Source organism: Rissa tridactyla, chromosome W (assembly GCF_028500815.1).
Source record: "Rissa tridactyla isolate bRisTri1 chromosome W, bRisTri1.patW.cur.20221130, whole genome shotgun sequence".
In the NCBI taxonomy this organism is placed as follows: Eukaryota; Metazoa; Chordata; class Aves; order Charadriiformes; family Laridae; genus Rissa; species Rissa tridactyla.
The window spans coordinates 4484766-4509004 of record NC_071496.1 but is presented as its reverse complement, the minus strand read 5'-3'; the positions used below and the strand labels follow the sequence as shown (position 1 = coordinate 4509004).

General features: G+C 43.2%; 2 protein-coding genes across 9 annotated transcripts in view; one reads left to right on the top strand and one right to left on the bottom strand.

Annotated features, from left to right (window-relative positions):
* The first annotated feature begins 212 nt into the window (after positions 1-212).
* Positions 213-7336, top strand: LOC128901876 (elongation factor 2-like). The gene is given in 11 exon segments (XM_054184029.1): positions 213-302; positions 304-378; positions 381-424; positions 1078-1127; positions 1130-1252; positions 1707-1882; positions 3136-3317; positions 4286-4392; positions 4855-4905; positions 4908-4966; positions 7226-7336. Coding segments are annotated over 11 exon segments (1041 nt in total). The 5' UTR covers positions 213-239.
* A 5703-nt stretch (positions 7337-13039) lies between these two features.
* The window catches only part of LOC128902028 (E3 SUMO-protein ligase PIAS2-like), a 30679-nt gene continuing 19479 nt past the window's right edge, over positions 13040-24239 (bottom strand). For 3 of the 8 annotated variants that reach the window (XM_054184315.1, XM_054184316.1, XM_054184317.1), the window contains exons 7-14: positions 23406-23511; positions 22720-22793; positions 21671-21831; positions 20921-21054; positions 20307-20478; positions 17874-18013; positions 15975-16012; positions 13040-13891 (exon numbers count right to left, since the gene is read on the bottom strand). In XM_054184315.1, coding sequence (XP_054040290.1) covers positions 13709-13891; positions 15975-16012; positions 17874-18013; positions 20307-20478; positions 20921-21054; positions 21671-21831; positions 22720-22793; positions 23406-23511 — 1008 coding nt within the window. In that variant the 3' untranslated portion in view covers positions 13040-13708. The other 5 variants (XR_008463594.1, XR_008463593.1, XR_008463596.1 and 2 more) reach the window with 5 other exon arrangements.

The window sequence follows — 24239 nt, the reverse complement described above, 5'->3', positions numbered from 1 at the left end:
CCTGCCCAGGGCAGGGGGGTGGAACTGGATGATCTTTAAGTCCTGTTCCAACATAAACCATTCTGTAATTCTATGAACTTAATTTATTCTTTAGGTTGTGAATTTAATAACAAATAGTAAAAGTTTAGTTTCACGTATACATTTGTGTACTTTAGAAGGAAGCAATAGCTGTTTTTCTTTTTTTCTTTTTTTTCTCCCTCATCCAGGTGAATTTCACAATAGACCAGATCTGAGCAATCATGGACAAGAAGTCCCATATTAGGAATATGTCTGTGATTGCTCATGGTGATCATGGCAAATCAAACCTTGACAGACTCCCTGGTGTGTAAAACGGGCGTCCTTGCTTCAGCCAGAGCCAGAGAAACACGATTCACAGACCCACACGGAAAGCTGAGCAAGAAAGATGTATCACAATCAAGTCTACGTAAGAATTTGTTTGTATCTTTCTTTTTTTCGTCTTAGTCTGAAGAGAGGTTTGCTCAAAGCCTTGCATCTTGTCAGATCTTTTTGAAGTTGACATATGAATCAAACTGTGCATTACAGAAGTTCAGTCTTCAGAGTGCAATCTGGGCAGTATTGGAGTAGAGCTCAGAAGTGATATCTAGCGACCACTCTTACCTGCTTCTCACTATGGAGAAAGATGCTTTCAGAAGGATTCTTAGTAGTAACCTTCATTTTTATTGAATTCCTTGCAGACTAACACACTGGTCCTGCAAGCCAGTGTGGTGGGCTCTGTTTTATTAGTATTACCTCTGTCTATAATGTCTGCAACTGCAAAGTTAAGTTGGAAAGTGATTTGGAGCATGACTCTGCAAGTGTTTGACAGTGACATTATGCTGTGACTACTAGCTTGAGGTGTTGATTCTGAATAAAAATAAAAATTAATTACACTCAAGCAGAATTTTAGATCCTAAGAAGCTTGTAAATTGAAATACTGAAGTCTCCTTGTGGTTTTTCCTTTAAACACATCGAGAAATATTGGCACTGTAACAGAGGAGGTACAGGTGCCTGACCAATGCAAGTTTTAAAATCAGTAAATTACGAGACATTATTAAAATGCCTTATCTTCTCTTACAGGGCAATTTCTATGTATTATGAACTCTCAGACAACAACTTGGCCCTCATCAAAGGGATGGTTCAGGTTTTCTTATTAACTTAATTGACTCCCCTGGACATGTTGATTTCTCCTCTGAAGTTACAGCAGCTCCGTGTGTCACTGATGCTGCCCTTGTTGTGGTTGACTGTGTTTCAGGTAAGAATGCTCTTCTAATTAGAAAGACCTCAGTGTATTTTATTTCCTTCCTCTTAAGGAAAAAAAAATCACATGTAATGGAAAAAATTTCTTTCTCTGGAAGTTTAACTTCTAATGGTATGAATTCCGATTTGCAGCCTTAGCCCATGGCTTCTCCTGTATCTTAGAGGATTATAGCCACTTTGTATGCAGCTTGTGGGTTGAACGTAGAGGAGCTGAGGAAATAAAATCAATCCTTCAGCAAAATCCTAGGGAGTGGAGCTGCCCGTCATTCTCCTCCTCCTTCAGTTAGAAGACAGAGCGATACATGTAACTGAGTAACGACAGTTTTGGAGAGCACCAAGTCCACCACCAAATTCCCAGCTTGAATTTCCCAGTCGCTGCTGTACAAAGTAGATTAGAGGTTTTGCTTATATATATAACGCATGTTTTAATTGCGCTTATATTTTTTAAGGGGTTTGTGTACAGACAGAGACTGTTCTGTGGCAGGCTACTGCAGAACATGTCAAACCAGAATTGCAGCTGGAGCCTGAGGAACTCTACCAGACATTTCAGCGTATTGTGCAAACTGTCAGTGTCAACATTTCCACCAATGGTGAGGGTGAAACTGGACCAATGGGTAATATTATGGTAAAGAAAACTTTAAAACCTTTCCGTGATTGAAATCCTATTTTAGAGAATACCAGCCTTGATATGAAACAGTTGCCTGTAGGCAGTTCAGATCTCTGGCCAACCTGAAGGAGCGTTCTTCAGTCCCCTTCCACCCCCACTGTTTCATATGTTTTCTTTTGGGGATATTATTTCACACCAACCAACTGGGGAGCGAAAGCAACTAGGAGAGAGGAGAGAATTCGCAAAGCAGATGATCCTCTAGTGATGCTTTCTCACTAACAAAATGTGTAGCCTCAAGCCAGTTGCTCGATGTCATTCAAACATCAAATGTCAGACATTTGCCTGGGGGAAACTGCTGAAGGGAAACTTTGGCTTGAAATTTAAGGCAACAGACCAGAAACCAGGAGATTAGCTTTCTGTGCCTGACTTTGCTGCTTGTGTCTCTTACACGACAAGAAACATGGCCTTTCTGCTATTCCTGACTGATAAGACATTTAATTTGCTCTTTTCTGATCCGAAGATGTAGGTCCGTGTTATCCTACCAGGAATTATATCATAATATGCTAGATATCTCTGAAACTAGAAAGCAAAATAGTATTTCCTATGTTGCAGCTGAGAATTGTAAAATAAAAACACAAAGTCAACCGAGAGTCTTCTCTGCTGGTCCAGCTTTTAGAATAAGGAATTGTCAGAATCAGGCTGCTTCAGATATTATTTTTTCCACCAAATATCTGCGGGATGGACCTTCTCACCAGAACCTGGTTCCCTTTGTTTAAATGTGATCATAATGAACTAGCTAGTTGGGTGGCTAAAATTGATTGCAGCATAATCTAGTTACTGAAACAAAGGACTCTCAGCTAGGATTGTATTCTGATTGTTATATTCCATGAATCTCAGCCATTCCTAAGTCAGACCATGTTTATCGGTGTGGCAGGAATGACATGGCCAATATTTTCATTTCCAGAGAAAGTTCACTAACAATTAATTTCTTTACAAAGTCGTAATCCTCCAAATCCTACTTAGCACTTTACAAGTATGTTTCTGAAGTTTTTATTTTTGCCTTTGTTACAAATGAGTTCACTGCATGGGACAAAGTAAGGCTCTTGCTTTAAAGTAGTATTCAACAGACCCATCTTAGGGGAAATATTTCCTTGGTTTATGTTTCAGAAAATATTTGACATAATTACTGATCCTGCCTGTCACCGAAAGCAATTCATACATTTCAAATCAGTGTTTAGTGAAATGTGTTCGCTTTTTTTCCCCTTTTAAAGATCAATCCAGCTATCAGTACTGTCAGGTTTGGGTCCGGTCTGCACGGCTGGGCATTCACTGTGAAGCAGTTTGCTGAGACGCGTGTAACCAAATTTGCTGCCAAAGGTGAAAAAGCACAACTCCCTCCAGCTGAGCATTCAAAGAAAGTGGAAGATAGGGTGAAAAAACTCTGGGGTGATAAGTAAGTAACACAGTACGTGTGGAAGGAATGTAGGTATGTGCTTAGATACCTCGCTCTAAGGACACTCTAAGGATGTCAGTGAGGCATACCAGAGCACGTTGAGTTTGTGCTTCTGTAAAACTAAGCTTTCACAGGCAGCTTAGAAAGCTAATTAGAGACACGAGTTTTGAACTCTTACAAACAAAAAATAGGTATGTATCTAAGCAAGGCAATTGCTTGTAGTGCAGATATGCCGTACGTGCCTTCTGTGGTGAGTTCCGATAACCTGCTCTGTGAGAGCAGAGAGAGAAGATGCACTCTCAGAACTTCGAACGTAAATGCTTTTCTTGAACTGCCTAGGTAAAATTAATACACAACAGGTTCTGGAGCAAATCCAGTCATTTGATACCAATGAGTATTTTTGTAAATTTAATGAACCTTAAATCGTATCTCATAAACGACGGAGTTAATTTCATATTAGACATGTACACATCTTGCTGTTAACTGAATGCTTTACACGCGTGTGAAAGCTTAATCTATTTGCCTGTCTTCTGATGCCTTATAATAAATTAACCTACCTTGACTCATTTAGCTCACAGCGTACTCCAAGATTTATCTTGTGTGGTATTTAAATGATTTTAGCAAGGCTTCAAAAGACAGTTACAGGTAACAGGGTGGAGTAAGAGAATTCTTGGCAACAGGTTTGCTTACAGTGCCTCGTTCCTTCTAAAAAGCCTGAAAATGCATGCTGATGTCAGTGTTTCTAAGTGTAGTAAGAAACCTCAAAAACCTAAACCAACAAAAAGCCATTCTTTGCCTCCCCAAAAATCTAACAGTTATTGCTACATTCAAATAAGCATTAGCTGTTCTTCTGCTATTTTAATCTCTGCTTAAATGTGAGACTTTACAAAATAACTTAAGTGGAAATTTGCAGGAAAAGTGGATACTCCTCAAGTTCAAACTGGATGAGTAAAAATAAACTTCTTTAGGTATTTTGATCCAGCAACTGGAAAATTCAGCAAATCAACCACTAGCCCAGATGGAAAGAAGTTGCCAAGGACATTTTGCCAGCTAGTTCAGGATCCTGTCGTTAAGGTAAAGCAATATTTTGTCTTGATTTGATCGCAGGGGCATAAGGGGAGACGTTTTTTAGTTTAGCAGGTTATCCCTTAGGAAAGCCATCCCTCTTCTAAAGTCGGCCCATACTTTCTGTAGAGACTAGAAAAATTTGGCAGTGTAAGAACAATGTGCAAAAGGTGGGACAGAAGGAGAAGGCAGAAAATCGGAATGGTACTGAAAGAACATATTCTGCGTATCGTTAAAGATTTGTGTGCCTCATGTGTGAACCTCTTCTGACAGGAATTTGGAATTTCCTTTGGAATAAGAAACATTTGATATAATTTGTGAATCTTGAGCTGTGTGATCCTTGCAAAGAGTTTTTCAAACAAAAGCCCAGAACAGAGAAACTGGAGGGTTTTCAGATGCGCAACATGTTTAAGATAAACGGTAAGCAAAACCTTTCTCTGTTATATTATTTACTCCGGTCGCTTGCTTCATATCTTTGATGCCATTATGAATTTTAAGCAGGAAGAGGCAGCCAAACTGATAGAGAACTTGATATCAAGCTAGACATTGAAGATCGAGATAAAGAGGGAAAACCCCTTCTTAAGGTAACTCGGCCTTTCTACTTCGTGAGAATTGCCAGCGTGGTAGCTATTATTACCCTTGAGCTATGTAACGAGAACAGTCTTTTAGGTCTGTCTAAAATTTGCAGAAACTTATCTTACTTGTCTTTCTATGATTTGTATATATATAAAAAAAACATTTCACAGAATCATAGAATCATTTGCTGGAGAGATAAAAAAAAAAAATAATAAAGAAAACAGCTGAATTCCAGACAACCTTTTGAAGAGTAATGTCTGAGAGCACACGGTCACTTTCTATGCAGGACTGAATGTTAAAAGCAAAGACTTTAAGAAACTGCCCAGTTCCTGTGCTAACTCGTGTTCTCCTCAGGTGTATTAAAACCCACATGAAAAGGGGGCCCAGGGGATACATGTGGAAACTTCTTGAAATAATCACTGGCGAAGGGAAATCCAGCCGCACCACTGTGGCAAATGGCCAGAGATTTAATAAAACATTTGGTTTTATTTTTATCTTCCGTATATGGAAGATACAGCCATAAAATATGACTATCCATGGACCTTTTTCCTTCTGCTGTTGTAAACTGTTGTCAGTAGGGACAAAGGACATTCATGTTTTATTTTAGGAGTTTAACATAATCCATGAGTCCTAACATTTCTGTTGAAGTGTAAGTCACTAGCCCAAGGAAAAAAGGGAGTGCTGGTTTTCACTAATTCAAACATACAGTGATGGTCAAATTGCTTGTTCTAGATAAGTATTTTACTCATAGCTTTTAACAAGATTTAAGTAGTCATACGGAAATTTTAAGTGGTTGTTGTGACTTTTTACATTGCATCCCGGAGTGTAGCCTTCTACATGCTATCCAGAAGGTTTATTTGGGGGTCAGTTGTTAATCATAGAATCATAGAATGATTGGAAGGGACCTTAAAGACCACCCAGTGCCACCCCCTGCCCTGGGCAGGGACACCTCCCACCAGCCCAGGTTGCTCCAGGCCCCGTCCAACCTGGCCTTGAACCCCTCCAGGGATGGGGCAGCCACAGCTTCTCTGGGCAACCTGGGCCAGGGGCTCACCACCCTCACAGCAAACAATTTCTTCCTCAGATCTCATCTAAATCTCCTCTCTCCGTGTTTCCACATTCTTTTCCAAGAAACCGTGACAGCTCCGTTCTACGTCCTTTAGATCAGTGATGCAAATAATTTGTTTGAGAAGAGGTTTTTCATTCCGAAGTTAGGGAAAGGTTTAATGGAAACAGCAAAACATAGGTGGGGAGGTGAATTACGCTGTTCTTTATGAATTGTCAGTACTTTTGGGAAAGTTATAATTTGGGGTTTGGTTTGGGTTTTTTTTTTGTCCCCTCCCTTCTTTCTGTCCCTGTTCAGGTGAACAAACAACGGGTATCCTAAACTACCAGAAAGAGCAGCATGGATTTTATTTTTTTTTAATAAGCTCTTTTTGAGCTGTGTAAACATTAACTTCTGCCCTTTGAATAACTGGATTTTCTTGGTAAATGAAATTCTTCCATGAAAGAGCCTGGAAAATGTATTCCGTGCTAGAAGTATTTGTTTATCCCCAAGTACAGCTATTCACATAAGAGTTTGTCTTAACTGTCTTAAAAGCAATTGGAAGATTTAAAACCTTCTTTAAAACTTAATTCCTGACTACGGTGCTGGGTGGTGGGCAGGAAATCTACCAGCTTAAAAAATGTCTTAAGCCATGAGTGCAAGTAAGGACAAAGCAGCAAAAATGGAGAATTTTTTCTCCTCGATGACTTGTGAGGCCTATCATGACAACACAGGGGAGTTTTGCAGCTTTAGTGTGTGTTTCTAAGCAAAAGTGGGGTTTTTTTAGTACAGTTTTTTATCAGAGTGTTTGTCAGCCATGTTGTAAGTTCTAAGGTAAGGTACGACACGATTCTGTTTGTATAAAACTTGTATCCTGTAGTAAATGCATTGATTGCAGAGCACTAGAGCGCTCTGCTTTCTTGTGCCCAAAGATTGCTGAAGGTAACTCACCCAGCATATGCCCTTTTGCCTCACTTTGCGTACGTAAACTACAACCCAGTCGCCTGTATAGACAGTAATTGGAGACTTCACAGTCCGGTGAGGCGGAGAAGGCAGGCAGAGCTTCTGAAAGGTGCCTTGGGAGAAATTCCTCTGTGTGAGGAGCCATCGTGGGGGAAAACATCAAGAGAGCTGTCTAGAGGGATTGCCTAATGCTGCTCGGCTGTGTTTTAAGAACTGGTGATCTCCTCCTTTTATCTAACAACGGAATTTTTCTTTATAGTGCCCCGAACAAGTGGTTGGTGGGACCTACGGTGTGCTGAACCGGAAAAGGGGACGCGTTTTTGAAGAATCGCAAGTGGCGGGAACTCCAATGTTTGTGGTCAAGGCGTAGCTACCTGTAAATGAGTCATTTGGTAAGATGATGCTTTTCTTGTTACCCACATGCAATTAAAGGCAGGCATCTGCAGGATGAAAGGGACTTAAGAATTCCCATTTTATTTAGCTCCAAGCTTCTTCCTGTTGTCCCTCTGCATCTTCAGTTCAGAATAGTTTACCCCTTTTTTCCTGGGCTTTCGTGACAGCAGAGGGTGCCAAAAAGATGCGGCATCTTCTGCACATTAAGGCTTTTCAGCGTACACCAGATTGGGTTTCTATCATTTTAAGTCAAGGTCTTACTTTGAAGGAAGTCTAGAAAAAAGAACTGGTCTTCAGCAGCAGCAGGCTGGAAAATTTGATCTTTAAAAGGACAGAGGGCCAGCCTGAACAGCTTAAATGGCATCACCCCCCCTTGCCAATCTTAAGACTACCTTTAAAATAGTAATGTGTTTCTTCTTATCCTGCCCCTGAAACGTCAACTTTTCAGTGATACAGAGCCCTTCCTCTGGTCTTGTGGCTGGTGGACAACAAGTCGCCCAGGAGCCAGCAATGTGCCCTTGTGGCCAAGAAGGCCAGTGGTCTCCTGGGGGGCATCAAGAAGAGCGTGGCCAGCAGGTGGAGGGAGGTCATCCTCCCCCTCTAGCTCTGCCCTGGGGAGGCCACAGCTGGAGCACTGGGTCCGGTTCTGGGCTCCCCAGTTCAAGAAGGACAGGGAACTGCTGGAGACAGTCCAGTGGAGCCTACCAAGATGATCAGGGGACTGGAGCATCTCTCTGGTGAGGAACAGCTGAGAGCCCTGGGGCTGGTCAGCCTGGAGAAGAGCAGACAGAGGGGATCTATCTCATCAATGTTGATCAGTATCTAAAGGGTGGGGGTCAAGAGGATGGGGCCAGGCTCTTCTCAGTGGTGCCTGGCGACAGGACAAGGGGCAACGGGCACAAACTGGAACACGGGAAATTCCATCTGAACATGAGGAAAAACTTCTTTCCTTTGAGGCTGCCAGAGCCCTGGAAGAGGCTGCCCAGAGAGGCTGTGGAGTCTCCTTCTCTGGAGATATTCCAAAGCCACCTGGACGCGTTCCTGTGCAGCCTGCTCTGGGTGACCCTGCTCTGGTAGGGGGTTGGACCAGATGATCTCCGAAGGTCCCTTCCGACCCCTGCCAGTCTGGGATTCTGTTTGTGTGTCCCGTTTCCCTCCCGCCTTCAAGAGCATCCTGTGACATCGTGACAGAAAGTTTACTAGTTTCATGGTGCGCATTTGGAACTCCTCACAGGGTAAAACTAAGAAATGTCATGTGTGATTTTGGAGGGGGCTTCTTTGCCAAAGTACATCAGTGTGGTAACTGCTAAAATAATCAGGGATGAAATAAGAGATGCTTTAACTTTTAAAGTCCAAACTGGCAATTTAACTTCTTAAAAGAACAATTTACGCTTGTGTTTGTGTGGCTGGGTTTTGAATATTTTGGGTTGGTTTTTTTTTCCCCTTCTCCAAGTTTCCACAGAGCTTAATTTCACAGTGAGACCCATTTTCCAAACATGGAAAACCAAAAAGAAGCGTAAGCTTAGGCTCGGTGGGATGCGTATTACACTGGGCTCTCGGTCTCAATTTGCGTAGCACCTTAACGTCCCTGTTCCACAAAACTACCTTTCGAGTTCCTTGCCAAAGCTGCGGTGGAATCTTGCTAAACCAGCACGCTAAAGATACGGGGAAACAGCGGCATTCCTCTGAACTAGCGGTTAGATGCGGTTCTACGGGAGCAAGTCGGGGCTCACCGGCAGCAGCTCTGAATACTTGAGCGAAGGGGATGATGCCGTGGTGAAGCCGAGGAAATGGCAAAGGAAACACCTCTTCAGTTAAATGTCTTCAGTGTCTTCAGTTAAATGTCAAGTCCTGGACCGTCAGGCTAAACGGCAAGTTAGCCCGGCACCTCGTTCGTGGCAGTGACTGAAAGGGAACGCTTAGGGAAGAGAAAGAACAAGGTAAGCTGATGGAAAACTCCCCCGGTTGCTTTTTTTATAACCACTTTCAGAGGCTTCCTGGGGCAGAAGTGGGTTCTGGATCAAGTTAGTAACCCTCGATGGATTTCTTTATGAAATCACTCAGTCTCCCCCCTCAGCATAAACCAGCAGCATCCACAGCACTGGCAGGGGGGTTGGAGCTAGATGATCTTTAATGTCCCTTCCAACCCAAACCGTTCTATGATTCTATGACTTCACCAATCTAGACGGGCGAAGAACCGCCTCCTTTTGAAACATAATTCTCCCCATAGACTTTTCTATCTATCTAAATTGAATTTTTGTTTGCCTTTTTGTTGCTAATTTACTTGGTCACATGAGTTCTTTGGAGCTGGCCTCATTTTTACCTTGCTTGAAAGAAGTATCTGCAAAGTAGCGGTTTCTTAACAGTTCCGGAAGAGTGTTTTTAGGGTTTTGTCTATGCAGAAATTCATAATAAACCAGTTTGTTTGGTTGGTTTTTTTGGTGTAGCTGGCTCATCCCTTTTTATTTTGTCCTTCCGTCTAGGTTTTACCACCAGCTTGAGATCCAGCACTGGTGGCCAGGCTCTTCCACAGCGTGTCTTTGATCACTGGCAGATTTTGCCTGGAGATCTTTACGATGCAAATTCTAATCCTTGGCAAGTTGTGGCAGAAACACGTGAACGCAAAGGCTTGAAGGAGGGAATTCCAACTCCGGGTAACATCCTAGATAAATTATAGTCACTTCTGTTTCATGTTGTGTTTTGTCCTGATACCATTTCCTCGTAATACCAGGAAGGAAAGTTTTCAGCATCACATTGAAAACACAAACAAACAAACAAACAAACACACACACACACACACACACACACACACACACACAGAGTGTTCACGTGTTGTGATGATGGCATGATTACCTACTTAAAAAAAGAAATAAAAATGACATGCTAATTTGACTTGCAGGATTGTTGTCGCATGTATCTTGTCTGTGGTCGCTGAAGCCTGTGTTAAAAAAAAATAATCAGTTGCCCGGGACTAATTGGCATTCTTTACAGTTTGCCAGATCCATAATTGTCTTTTAACTTAGGAGGCAGCTCCCTTCGCTGTTGCTCTTGCAGGAATTCTCGTTGAACTGACAGGTTTTGTCCTCTCAGCCAGAAGAGGCGTCCTTTCAGTTCCCAACTTGAATCCTCTTGTGCTTCTTGAAAACTGATAGCGAAAGGCTTGCGGTCACAGGTAAGCTTGCAAGCACCCAGCACCCGGATTTAAAGGCAGATACAGGAAATGTCTGAAACGCCTCCAGCGAAGGTTTGGATTGGCTATTAGGAAAAATGTCTCCAGAGAAAGGGTTGTCAGCCATTGGAAGAGGTGGAATCGGCGGCCCTGGAGGTATTTAAAAGACAGGTAGACGTGGTGCTGAGGGCCGTGGTTTGGTGGTGGTTTTGGCAGTGTTAGGTTAATGATTGGACTTGATGATCTTAAAGGTCCCTTCCAACCCGGACCTTTCTATGATTCTATGAACTCCTGCTGCTGGGCAGGTGCAGAACCTCCCGCCCAGGGAGGGATCGTTGAGGCTGGAGGGATCATTGAGGCTGGATCATTGGGCAGCAGACTCCTGCCTACAAGGGCTCACGATTGTTTCGGGCAGCTTTATCTGACCTGGAAGTATGAAAATCAGATGCCAGCTCAGGCTAATAGTCTTCAGGTGTACAGGTCCAGCCTTTCTGTAGCTGGTATTTTAGCAGCTAGCTCAGGTCCAGAAAAATGCAGAAAAAAGATGCAGCAAATGGATGGGGGGGGGGAAAAGCAAACCACGCAGCATGACTCATTGCATGCTGCTTATCTGCGCAGTAGAGGGACTTCGTATGAGTCTCATAAGCTTTGCTTTCCTTCTGCAGTTGGTTTGAAGGTATCTTTGAGGTAGTCCACTCATAGCAGTAACCAGATGCTTCCGTAGTGGAAACAGAGAGGTAAGAAGTCACCTAACCTTTCCTTCATCCAACACTTTTCTCATGTTAGAAGTTCCTGCATAGACGTTCTGATGCCGTTTAGAACTCATTGAATGGAAAAAGAAGCCAAAAACTCACGTAAGAGTTCACCTGAACCACAGCCTGTGACAGTCTCACTCTCTCCCAAACAGGGGGTGCTCGAATGACTTAAATTTTGCATTTGACATTGCTGTCACGGGTCGAGAAGGTTTAAAGTGAAATGCAGCTGCAAAACTCCTGCCCAAAACAGCTGGAGAACACAACCGTCCATCAGCCCTGATAACTAACTACTGTCAGGGCACAATAATTAACAGAATTCCAGCTGTATTTTATGCTATCATGAATGGTTTAGAGCACATGTCCTAAAAATGGGACCTTTGTGACATACATGTGAGCCATTTATGTCCCTTCAGCCAGTTCAGCACTTGCCCGAGTCACGCTTCAGTTTGGCATTAAGAGTACAAACAGCATTTTCAGCAACAGAGACCAGTTTTAAACGCTTTATTCAGCATGACTCTGGAACCTCGCTCTCCACGCTCTATGTATAGTTCAGGTCACTGCGCGATTGTGCTGCAGAAACCACAGATGGGCTGCAGGCCACTAGGAAAAAAAAAAAAAAAACCTTCATGAGTAGCATGGCTTTATTGGAAATAAATCATGCTAAAAAACTCATCCTCAACAGGTACAAAAAAATTCAACAGATACGGAAACGAACGACTGGATGCAATATTAAGACCAGCACGTGAACTGAAGACTGCTGTGAAAGGTCGTACAAAAAAAAGAAAAAAAAAAAAGGCAATGAGGGATAGTAACGCAGCATTAAAGGTGGGAGTACAGGGCAGAGGAGAGTTACAGATACATCCTGCTTCGATATTTCTTATCCGTGTACTTTGTTCAAATACTGTCACAGTAATGGAAGGCAAAAAGCACCAGACACCTGACTAAAGAAATAACAAAAAAAAGAAAAAAAGGAACACAAAATTAGGAAAAAAGTGAAAGCTGGTAATTAAGGAAGGAATCATCTCAAATACAGTTAACTCAACAGAAACACAACACTTGGAAAAGCTGCTGTCAACATATTTAGACAATAACATTATTCCGGCTGTGCGGAAATGACTCGATTTTCCTCGTCTGTAACCTCTTCCCCATACAGTACTGCTGAGGGGTGTGGGGAGAACACCGCATAGGCGCAAAGCAGCAGATTCATCGGGAGGAGTAAAACAGGAGGGAATTGTTCCCATTGAATTCGAAAAGCCATGACTAGGAACCCCGTAACAGGGGACAAAGCAGCGCTAAGCCCTAAACATATAATTCCAGTTAGGGGGGAAACGCAGTGCAGCTTTTATCTTCCAAAAAGCCAAGCCTGCCCCAGGGCAAGCCAGAGTGCAGTATTCCCAAGCGGAGGCCGGCAGTACCAGCAGCAAGAGATCCTACAAAATAATCCTACACTGGAGAAAGCAATTCCTATTTTGTCTCCTTACAGCTGCCAGAGAAGTTTGATCATCCGGTCAGGGAGGGCCACCAAGGACTTTATAATCAAAATTTGAGTTTAAAGGCTTTTTTCCCACCCCCCCCCCGCCCATCCCTTCTTAAAGCTATCACACCAAAAAAATTCGACTGTACATAGTTTGGAGTTTTTGGTGGTGGAGGGGAAGCGTCTTAATTCTGACATGACAGCACCAAGATGGCGTAACGCAGGGTTTGCATAGATAGATTGTCCCCAGCCCAAAGAACATGAAGAGGAAGAAGTCACAGCTTAGGATTTCATCGCATTTATGAAAAACATGAAATCAGGAGAAAAAAAAACACAAAATAAACAAAAAAACCAAACAATCCCATTTACAGAGGCTTCCCCTGCATCCCCCAAGTAAGGGGGAAGGGGGGGAACAAGAGACATATAACACAAGTCATGGCTATTTCACAAAGCTTCATTGTCTTAAACGAAGTTTTATTACAGGCCCCCGTGAAAATATTAAAAATTCACCAATGCATACACTTCTGCACCTTTGTCCAGGTTGTTGTCGGTGGTGTTGTTCTAGAGTGGTTAAGTGCCTTTTTATTTAAAAAAAGTTTTTCTTTGTTTTTACATTATTGCTGTGGTTTACAACAAAATTAAAAGCCATTTGTAGAATCCACCCAGCAACAAAAAGTCAGTTTCCCCAGAACATGCCGAAAGCGTAAAAGCATGTTCTGAAGGGGCCTTTTCTATACCAGCTATTTAATGAGCAAGAAAAAAAAAAAAGTAATAATAATAAAAAAAAAAACCCTATCACTTCTGTTCCTAGTGTAGATGAATTTACTCCATTTTCCAGAAGGCAAATCCTTTCAATAAATATCAGAGTAACTTCCGAGATGCTGAAGTTCCAGAGAGAGGAGCCGCAGCTCTGTGCGATTTCTCCTTGGAGTCCCCCTGCTGCCCCTGCTTTCAGTCCAGTGAGATGATGTCGGGAGCGCTGCCTCCGCTGCTGGTTATCACCCCCGTCTCGCTCCTGCTGGAGGAGCTAACGTGCGTGCTGCTCTCCTGGTGACTGGTGGACGTGATGATGCTGCCAGGCGTGCTGCTTGTTAAGGTTGAGGTGAGACTATCCAAAAACATAGGAGGACAGTACTGCTTGAAACAAACAACGAAGAATGAAGAGACTAACTGCACAAGGGAAATGTATGCTCTGAAGATACATCTTCCCTACAACGAGCACAAAACGCCGTACTAGCAGAACCTCAACGCATGCAGAGCGAGAACCGGAGTTCTGCAAACCGGCAAGTAAGCAAGCACAGATGGGAGCCAGGAGCCCTTCTCCCTCATCCTCCCCCTTCGTTTTTGTTTTCTTATTAGCTTGAGCATTTACCAGCGCATTAAGGAACACTGCCATGACCACAGGATTGTCACAAAAAAAACCCCTTTGCCTTTGGAGAACGTTCACGGCCCGTGATGTTGGGCACAACTGCGTATTTCAGGCTCCTTTCCTCACGAAAGGTAGCAGAATGCTTTTTGCTACTTCAGGGGAGGTTAGAATAATTTCATCCCCTCGAATGGCAGCAGCTGTACTAATTAACATTTTCATAGTGTATTCCTGCAATGATACATGCAGGGCTCTAAACATTTTAGCGGTGATAAATGAGCCCTGATCGAGTCTGATTAAGAAAAATTAACTCAGTTGATTTAAATTGCCTGAAGTGGAAGACAAGCCTTCTCAAAGCAGAGCTAAACGTTCTAAGCATTTAGAAACAGACCGAGGTTGCCGGGTGTCAAAGAGGATAAAGTAAGACACCCTCCCACACGCGCGCACACACGTTTTGTTCAACACATCTTAATTTCTCTTACCCTGCGGATTCCGATCTCGGGTTTATGTTTGGAACTGAGCCTGAACTGTTTGAACTGTCCAAAGTGGACACTTCATAGCAGCACACCTGCTTCCAGTCTCCCACATGAACAAACTTCTGTTATTCCCACTTTGGCAGTTCAGATCTCAAAAGGTCAGGCACAGAGTATTGCAAGATGCAGTAAGTGGAAAGAAAAGGAGGAAGTTCATCCTTTGTTTTTAAGGCAGCGGAAAAATCAAGTCTAGAGTCCTGTCACTACTATCTTGCGTGACAAAGAGATGAAACAGAGGGTCTGCTTCAGATCCTTTTGTCTTAGGGAGTCAATATAACCCCACATTTCAAGGCTTTAGTCTGTCTGCATAAAAGTCTAGTCACAGTAAGAATCAGCCTCCCTAACTGTGTAAAGTTTAAGTTTTCAGGGAAGGAAAAGCACCGCCTAGTTACTTTTGACCTACAAAATTTCTATATAATCCAAAACCAAGGAGGTTTAGATATTACATGGAACACTTGATTATAAGAGTGATCAGTCACGTGCCCCGCAAATTAATGGAGATATTTTCTTTAAAACTTAATCTCCTAATATCAAAACCAACAGAAATAGCAATTAGCAAAGTCTATTTACAGAGCTTAATCTGGGCTACAGATACACGGTATGAACTAAGAGCGTGAAATATGTGATCACAGAATGGTTTGGGTTGGAAGGGACCTTAAAGATCATCCAGTGCCACCCCCCTGCCCTGGGCAGGGACACCTCCCACCAGAACAGGTTGCTCCAAGCCCCGGCCAACCTGGCCTTGAACCCCTACAGGGATGGGGCAGCCACAGCTTCTCTGGGCAACCTGGGCCAGGGGCTCACCACCCTCCCAGCGAAGAATTTCTTCCCAATATCTCATCTAAATCCCTCCTCTTCCAGTTTAAAACCGTTCCCCCTCGTCCCATGGCTCCCCTCCCTGATCCAGAGTCCCTCCCCAGCTTTCCTGGAGCCCCTTGAGGGACTGGAAGGGGCTCTAAGGTCTCCCCGGAGCCTTCTCTTCTCCAGGCTGAACCCCCCAACTCTCTCAGCCTGTCCTCATGGGATGGGAGCGTTCAAGTTAGCGCTGTGCAATACCTGCTTTAGAACGGCAAACTATCAATAAAGAGTGAGTTTCCATGCCTGGATTTATCACAGTAAGGCTAAACTGAGTCCTCCCTTAACGCATCTTCATTACCACCTCCTGCTGGGAAAACTGATGTTCCTGGTCTGTGGTTAGGTCTAAGCAAGTGGACTGCAAACACGGCACGGATGATGACAGCACCCTGATAGTTACTCAAGCAGTATGTCACAAAAAAACAGACTTGGCAATTAACCCCATAACAGTTCCGAAACATACCTGTGAATCAACTGGGATTAGGGAAAGAAAATCCAGACCTAGAAAGCAAAAAAAAAAAGAGAAGGATAATAAATTGATGAGTCTTTCTTTTATTCCTACACAACAAATTTAAGGAATTTTTTTTTTTTGTGGTCGTAGAACAGATTTTGCAATTGTTACACAGTTTCTAAATGGAATATACCACTGTGACACCACTCTCAACGACTACTTCAGGCAGCAGCAAAACGAGTAATCTAGTACAAGTGGCTCTTTTTAAGAATGAGAATGACAAAGTGATGTATTATTCACTGGATATTGCAGGGTGGTTCAATGTGGTTGCTTAGATGGAGGTTGCCATTTGGAGCTGTTGGTTCATAATGCAAGTTTCACTGCATATTGTACCTGACTTGGCCAAACTGGGACATGAAGAGTGTCATCACATTAAAGATGCTGGAATGAAGTAAAGTCACAACATGCACAAGTCCAAAAACAAGCAGCAGGTCTCTTCCTCCACCCACGGGCAGCCAATAAGGAAACATTTCTAATATCATCCCCGTTTTGTGTCTAGACAAATAAAAGGAACGAAGAAGAGGAAACTACAAGTAGTTCAACGTATATCCTCTAAGAGCAGTGACAACTAGCGTCCGTCTTATACACCATTAGCGTGTAAGCATTTAGGGCAAGATGTTTAAAATTATGAAACCAATAAGAAATTACAGCCTTTTTTTTTTTTTGGTTTGTTTCTAAATATTGGCCTTGTGTTTGCTATGTCAACAGAAACAAATGGTAAGCTTATTCCCTCCCTCTTCCCTCACCTCCAAATCTGTTCTGGCCAGTGGCATTTCTCCGCCTCTTCTCCATTAGGGAAAGATTTTGAAGGAGCTTTAAGCTCAGCTCGTTTTACAGAATTGACCGCTTCTTTTTTTCTTACGCATTCTAGAACTTCACTTGAGATGGACAAAACAGTTCTAGACGTCCATTCTCTCAGCTTACTCGCCTATCCAATTTGGGAAGACGACAGATTTCTTGACAAGGGAGAAGTGGAGGGAGGGAGCAGTAAGGGAACCAAAATGGACAGAGAAACAAGGGGAATGATATCCATCCCATTGCCAAACTGGTGCTGAAAGAAGAGGAAAAAACCCAGAGATGTTGCAGGGGAGAAATGAAGACAGGCAATGGAGGAGGGGGAGAGGGAAGTACAGGAGGCCAATGTGACACCTGTCACCACAAGTCACCATTTCCTGGGCTCTGGGTTCGTTACAGCCGGCAAAGAGAACCCCCAGAGTCCCTACAGACAGTTTTCTTTTCAAGGAGCCAGGATAGAAAACAATCAGTATCCCCACCTTTTGTCTGATATTTAGCAGCAGGGTTGAAGAATACATCATAGGCATTTAGGGTATGTCTAGGTAAAGAAAGTCAATAGAGGTCAGCTTACATATTGTAGCTCACCTTAACCTTTTTCATACAGTCTAGACAGAATCAGCTAGAATCAGCTACCAGAATATCTCTAGCGTCTAGGGTTGGGATGAGTCAGCGCCATCGCACTACTATAACTTAAATAAACAGCTACTCTCCCTCGCATCTACGACACGTAACATCCGGACGTTTACACAAATTCTAACTGAGTACAGCGAGAAGCGTTTCTGGCTGCCGTTCCAAAGTGCCAATTTGTACCCCAGAAGCGATGCTTTTCGCCTCGCTGTTGCAAAGCGCGATGCGAAACCAGAAAGACAGCCTGTGCTGGACTTGTCTAGACATCACATCAGTGCAATACTGCATATAGTCTTGTGCCATTAAAGAAAAAAAAAAAAAAAAAACAAACCACCAACACACACACAGTTGATCAATTCTCCCATTTTTTACCCACCCCGCAAAACGATAAGGCTGTCAGAATACGCAATAAAAATAGCCACCACCTACCTGGCAAGTCTGATGAAATACTGGATATTGGTGGATGATGGAATGGTACTGGGTAGTCTGTTAATGAAGGAGGAATAGCAGCAGCATCGACCGTCGTCACGCTGGGCACTCTGACAGTAGATGGCTGATACATGAGAACCCTGTTTTGAACAGCATGGGAAGTTACAAACAACCTGGCCGTTAGTTCCAGAAGAGAAATTACGCGCCGCTGCGCGCTCTCATTCACAAGGTCACTATGTTACAACGCAACTATAGCGTGGCTACTCACTACACAGTATTCCACTCTTAATTTCCTTTTTTCATAACAGTCTTCATAATAACATGACCGTATCTTGGCTCTCAACAGCAGCTGTGACATAAGAGCAAGTTGGCAATTAAAACAAAGTACAGCGCTGGAGCCTACCATTCAGAGACAGGAATGGAAATCTCTATCTGGGGAGCACCCCGGGAGGGACGTGCAGGTAGCCAGAGCCAGGAGGAAAGCGCTTGCTCGTTCCCACTTCTCCACGTTAACTGTTCCTGGGTGCTAACCTGTCGCACCAAGGGCACGACTGACCATTATTCAGCCCCCGCAGCACGGATTACACCCATGGGAGTTAAACATCAAACCCATCTTTACTCGCAGCCTGAGCTCAAGCTAAGGTCAGCTCTCTGGGAACGTGCAACCAGTTAAAACCCTTCTGCATCCCCATCTTCTGCCCAGCTACTTCGCGGCACTGTTAAAGATGACACCGCAAGGCGTTTAGGCACCAGCCACATGCATAAAATATTTCATCAACTCCAAGTCAGGTGGAAACACCCAGAGTCCCACTCCCAGCTGCTCCGCATCGCTCCCTCCAGCCCACCAGCCGTGAGCGTCATCCACTCGTGTTCTCCTCCCCAGGCTGCTGCACTGGTGCATTTATGCTACTTCCGATTTCAGAAGGTTGGATTTCAGACCCCCCCTTCTCAAGCACCTCTTACGCTTCAGCCTATGATGCTTCTGCCTATAGGAAGATGCCCCACGCTTTTGCCAAAACTAGCATTCAGGCAACACCGGTTAGGGGAAATAAGCTATTCCCCAAAAGCCTGGATTTGACTTGGATTTGAAGAATAAAAACGTGCTATTTCCATACCCAAACAGTAAAGAAAATGCATTGGTCACAGATAGACAAGAAAACTCAGTCCTCCTACAGTTATGGTTGCAGGTGGCCATCTCAGACAGACACAGGAGCACGGAAGGAAGTCTTGTTGCCTTCTGAAACTTCATTAAGAGATATATTTGCAGATTTTTTTTTCGTATTAAAAAAAGTAAGAAACAGTCTCTTGCAGAAGGAATCCTCCATAATCCTCACAAAAAGCAACAGCATTTCAATATTGCTGCCGAAAGTTGTTGAAGATGACCAACTTATTTGCTCACCAAAGACCACACATTCCTCTGGACTAGAGACACAGTACACCTGCTCAGCACTTCCAGAGCTGGCAAAAACAGACGGGGTTTGGGTTTATTACTATTATTTTAGTACAAGATATAAGCCACTATGCTGAGAGACACAGACGCACACACCACATGCATGTGGCAACACCAACTACTAAGCCATTAGTAAAAGCTGACACTTGTAATTGCCTCGCGGAGCGGTGACCGCTGGTGAGCCTGACCAGTGCCCCTCTCTCCCTGCAGTTCTCCTGCACCCTCCGGGCCAAGAGCAAGAACTTTATGGAAGCCACAAACTAACTGCAGCCTGCAGCTGAGTTGCGCAGATTGGGACAGACAGAAGGAGGCACAACAGTAAAGAAGCTGGTTAAGGCTGTGGCTGAAGTCAGGTGTGACTACAAAGATGGAGTGGTTGGCAGAGGACTTGGGAAGCCGTTGGTTGTGCTAACCGAAGTGCGGGACTGACTGACAACCACGGCCAACAACAGTGTCCAAGACATTCCAGAGTTTAACAGAGAGATAGAGGAAAAAGCTCATCTTGGTTCAAAACACAGCAAAGCGCCTCCCTTCCGGGATTGACAGGATGGATGAAACACGGAACGCAACCTAATTTCCTGGGTACCAGAGCAGATTAGATAAAGGGTATAACAGACAGCGAGAGAAAAGCCTTTAAGATGACACTAACTTAGCAAGAATGCATAAAGCTCCTCCACTTGGCATAATCTGCCTTCTCAGGAGAATCCTGTCCATTAGCTTAATCGGATTCCTTTTCTATGGAGAAAGATCCCTGCAAACACAGCAACAATCAGCGCAAGTCTTTTGTGAGATGTAAAACTATTTAATAGTGTTTCACCTGTACAGAGGTACCGTATCAATACAACCTTCTGCAAGGAAAGGCCTAGAAATCCTCCTCTGGAAGTGTGGAGCTGGATCCCGAGGAGAGATTACAAGTCCGTTTGTCTACACGTCAGTTTATCTGAGACATTACAGAATAACAACTAACTTTAAAATTGACAAACCCTTTGGTTGGGCTTCCTTGTGTTTCAGACATAAATATGCACTTCCTTTTGGCAGGAGGATCTTCCTCTTCATCAGAAGAGCTTTCTATTGTCAAGTCAATAACGTCAACTTTCTTCTTGTTTACCTCATTGGCCACCGTCACAGAACACGGTTTGCTAACAACACTGGAACCTAAACAAGAAAAATAAAATATCACTGGTTTTTAAAGGCTGTTGACATCAGCGGTTTCTCCTTGCAACAGAACCAGGAACTCAAACCCTGGTTTAACTCATCTTCCTGGCCACTACCGAGAACATTACGGCCCAGGAACTGTTTTATTAGTATTTTCTATCACGTTGAGAATAGTAAAGCGCAAGCTTTAATCTTCACTTTTCAGTTTAAGGACCTAAAACAAGAGCACCCTTTCGTTTTCTTAACTGTTATTATGGAGAGCAAAGATAAAGCCCCAAAATGCGCCCTTTTTGTGACCTTTCTTTTTAGTTTAAATGACAAGAAGGTTAGAAGTATGAAGCCCTCCACAAAACAAACATCAACATCCATGCACATTATCCAAGCTACAACTAAGTCTCCGAGACTTTTTGTCTGTTTGCAACCAATACCCAGATGTACGTACTTTCTATTTTGGTGCACTGCGGACTTGAGACTTTCACAGCTTCTTTCTTTGGCCTCATGGGGCACCAGGAGCCATCTTCTTGGAATTTGATTTCATCCACATCTGAACATTCATTAAGGATTTCCATAAAGAGCCTGAAAACAAAATTAAAGCGGAGTGGCTTCGTTTTTTGATTCCCAGTGAATTTTTTTTATTCTAAATGAGAAGGAGACACAGCTGAAAAGCTAATTATGATCACCTTTGACCCATCGCGTGCACTCCCCCTAGTTCATCTAAAAGTTCACCTAGAAGCCTGTACTCACAGCCTTCAGACATCAAAACCTAAAAGAATATCCCAACCTACCCATATTCCACTCCAACATTACTGCAATTCATAGATTTCCACACAGAAACAGAAATCATCCCCCTTTGAATCAAGTTTGACACTTGTTTATGAGTTAAAAGTTAACTTCTAAGAAAGTTAATAGCTTCAGAGAGAAAGTCATGTAAAAGGGAGATCTATCCTTAGATGTTACATTTGGATTTCTCCAGAGGAAATCTACTGAGAGAAACTTATTCTACTGAGAGAAACCTATGTCCTTCATTACATAGAAATAGAAACGAACAGAGTCCAACGGTTCCTCCCAGTTTAAAATGTTTTTACAAAGACACTAGTGTGAAATGGCTAAACCTCAAGTCACAAAAGTAGCTATCAAATACATCACGAAAAAAATTTAAGTAGTTGCATAATCTGCAAACCCAGTCTCTCACCCATCTAAGATTAGGCTCTCATAAGCTGCCTTTTTGTCACAGACAGGGCAGATCCAGGTAGGCTTCTTTTCATTCATTTGAAGATAAAGAGCAGCATCAAAACATTGCAGGTGCGTGCAAGTAACAGCCCGGCATGGGATTGTCAGTCTCATTTTTCCCAGCTGCAGGAGATGAATTTAAAGAGAATCAGAACAGCAGACAGCAGTAGGCCTGGCTGGCTAACAAATGAAATGAGAAGCAATCAGTGCAGTAACTCTCTCTTTTCACTACAGAGGAGCCCAGCGCTAAGGTCACTGCAGACAAATCCACCCTAGCAAAGCACGTACAGCGCGCTTAGAGTAAGAATAAAGCCATCCTCAAAGTCTCCACTGAGTCGAAAACAGTCAGAAATATTTCCGATGGCCCTGCATCAATATTATTTCTAGGGGTTTATTTTTATTAAAAGACCTACTGAGGCACCTGCATTTATCATTTTCTTTTAGCCAAGTACTTCAAGGGGTTTTGTGAGCTCCAGTTACGTTAGACTCAAAATGGAGTAACACCTATTTTAACATCAAGCTTAACAGACCAGTCACAAACGCAGGGCCTGTTTCTACCTGGGAAGGAAAACCCCACGACAGCGTTAGCCTGTTACACGATCCATTTTTGTTTATTTGTTACAGTCGCTGGCAGTATAAGCAACACCACCAAGACGAGGAGATGGGAAGTTTCATTTAGCGTTGTATCTTTTAATTATTCTGTCACCCTGCCCAATTAGTCTCAATATACGAGCTTACACCTTCTAAGGGCCTCACTATATACATGACTGGCAATTTGATTCTGACTGCATTACAACGGAGGCATTCACAGTTCTAAACCGGAACCGGTTGAATGCTGCTACAATCGTGTGCTTGTAGACGCACCCTTCTCCCCGCTATTTTATATTAATGAATCAGTATAAACCAAAAGCCAGTTAAGTTCCTAAAGCAGGGCCTTTTCAAAGCAGCCCAACTCGACACTAAACGACAAAAAATACAAATCTGTATATGGTAATTTCTAGCCATACTTACAGGACACATGAGAGAGACCCGCAGACTGGTTGTGGCGATCTCACTATCAGGATCTGCAGTTAGTTTTTCTTTAACTATTAAAATAAATTCAGAAGTTATACACGGATTCATTTATTTAACATGCTAATCTTGATTTGCCAGTACACGTACTTTATTTCCAGCTATCTAAAAAAAGTTAAGCATCTAGGAAACTAGTTCATAGCACTATCAAACAACAATAGTTTCACTATTTAGAAGCGACTGGCAAACACCGTGCATCACCAGATTGTTCGGCGTGCAGGGGACGCACTAGCAGCCACAATGGTTAGTAGGGCAAACTCAACCCAACATGCGAAGAGATAAATAATCATCAGTGAGTGAGGTACAACGACAATCAGCATCACGTGCAAGTGAAGCTAATTTAGGGCATCTACCTGCACCTCACAGCCCACCACAGTAAGTGGTGCTCGTGCCATTCCCATAAGGACATTTCAGGTGGGATCTCTAGGTACGTTCCCTATGGGCGCAGGGGACCCCTACTGAAAAAGGCGCATGATGCCTCAGCAACAGCAAAAGCAACCTTTGATACTCTGGGCATGGACTTTCTTTTCAAAATGCTGCAAGTCCCCTAAGTATTACCAGTTCTAGTTTTAAAGAGCCACTAACCACCCTCAGAAAGTACAGACAGGCAAATTAATTTGACTTACTTAGTGCTCTGGAATGATCGGGGTTTCTGATACCTTTCATCTTTAACCTCTGCAAAAGCATAGCTGAAGTGAGCTGACGAACAAGGTACACAGACATGGAGTAATTCTACAAAAAGAGCGATTAAAGATTAAATATTGATTTCATACAGTACCGCCGCTATGACAACAGGTTACTACTTACACAAGTTGTACCATACAGTAAAAACAAGCCTTTTTTTTTTTTGCTTAATAGTTATGAAAAGCATTGACAGATGACTTCATTACTGTGAAAGAGTCCAATACTCTGACAGAACTCTCCTGCCAATCAAGTGCAACTGTCCTCCTCCGGTTGTGCCTTAAGCAAGAAAATAACTTCACAACCAAGGGACAACCTGGGCTCTTTTCTGGGAAAGATGATTCACCTTCTCAAACATGCAGTCTTTAAGAACATCTCACGGTTGTCTCCTAAATCCTTGCATTTTTTCAGTGTCAATCTGTTAGCGTGGAGCACAAAGACCATCACATGATAGAGAGATGAATGCTCACTCTCAGACACAGCACGTGGAGTGTCACACAGCTGCACCAATTTCCTCGTACCTTCTCTTTAGCTGGCTCTGCACTTTCAAGCCAAGCCTCATTGCACCACATCCACTCCTCTGAGACTGGCCACATTCCCTAGCATTTACTACTCTTCCCTAATTCACACCACTTGCCAGCTCCTTTTGTTCAGTGTTCGCTCCCTCTTCAAGGTCACTAATGAAGAGAAAATTCTGCAAGTCCTACTACTGCGGAATAATAATGGTTTCATCTGTATAACACACACAACCTGCAATCCCTTATTTCCACTCCCCGGCA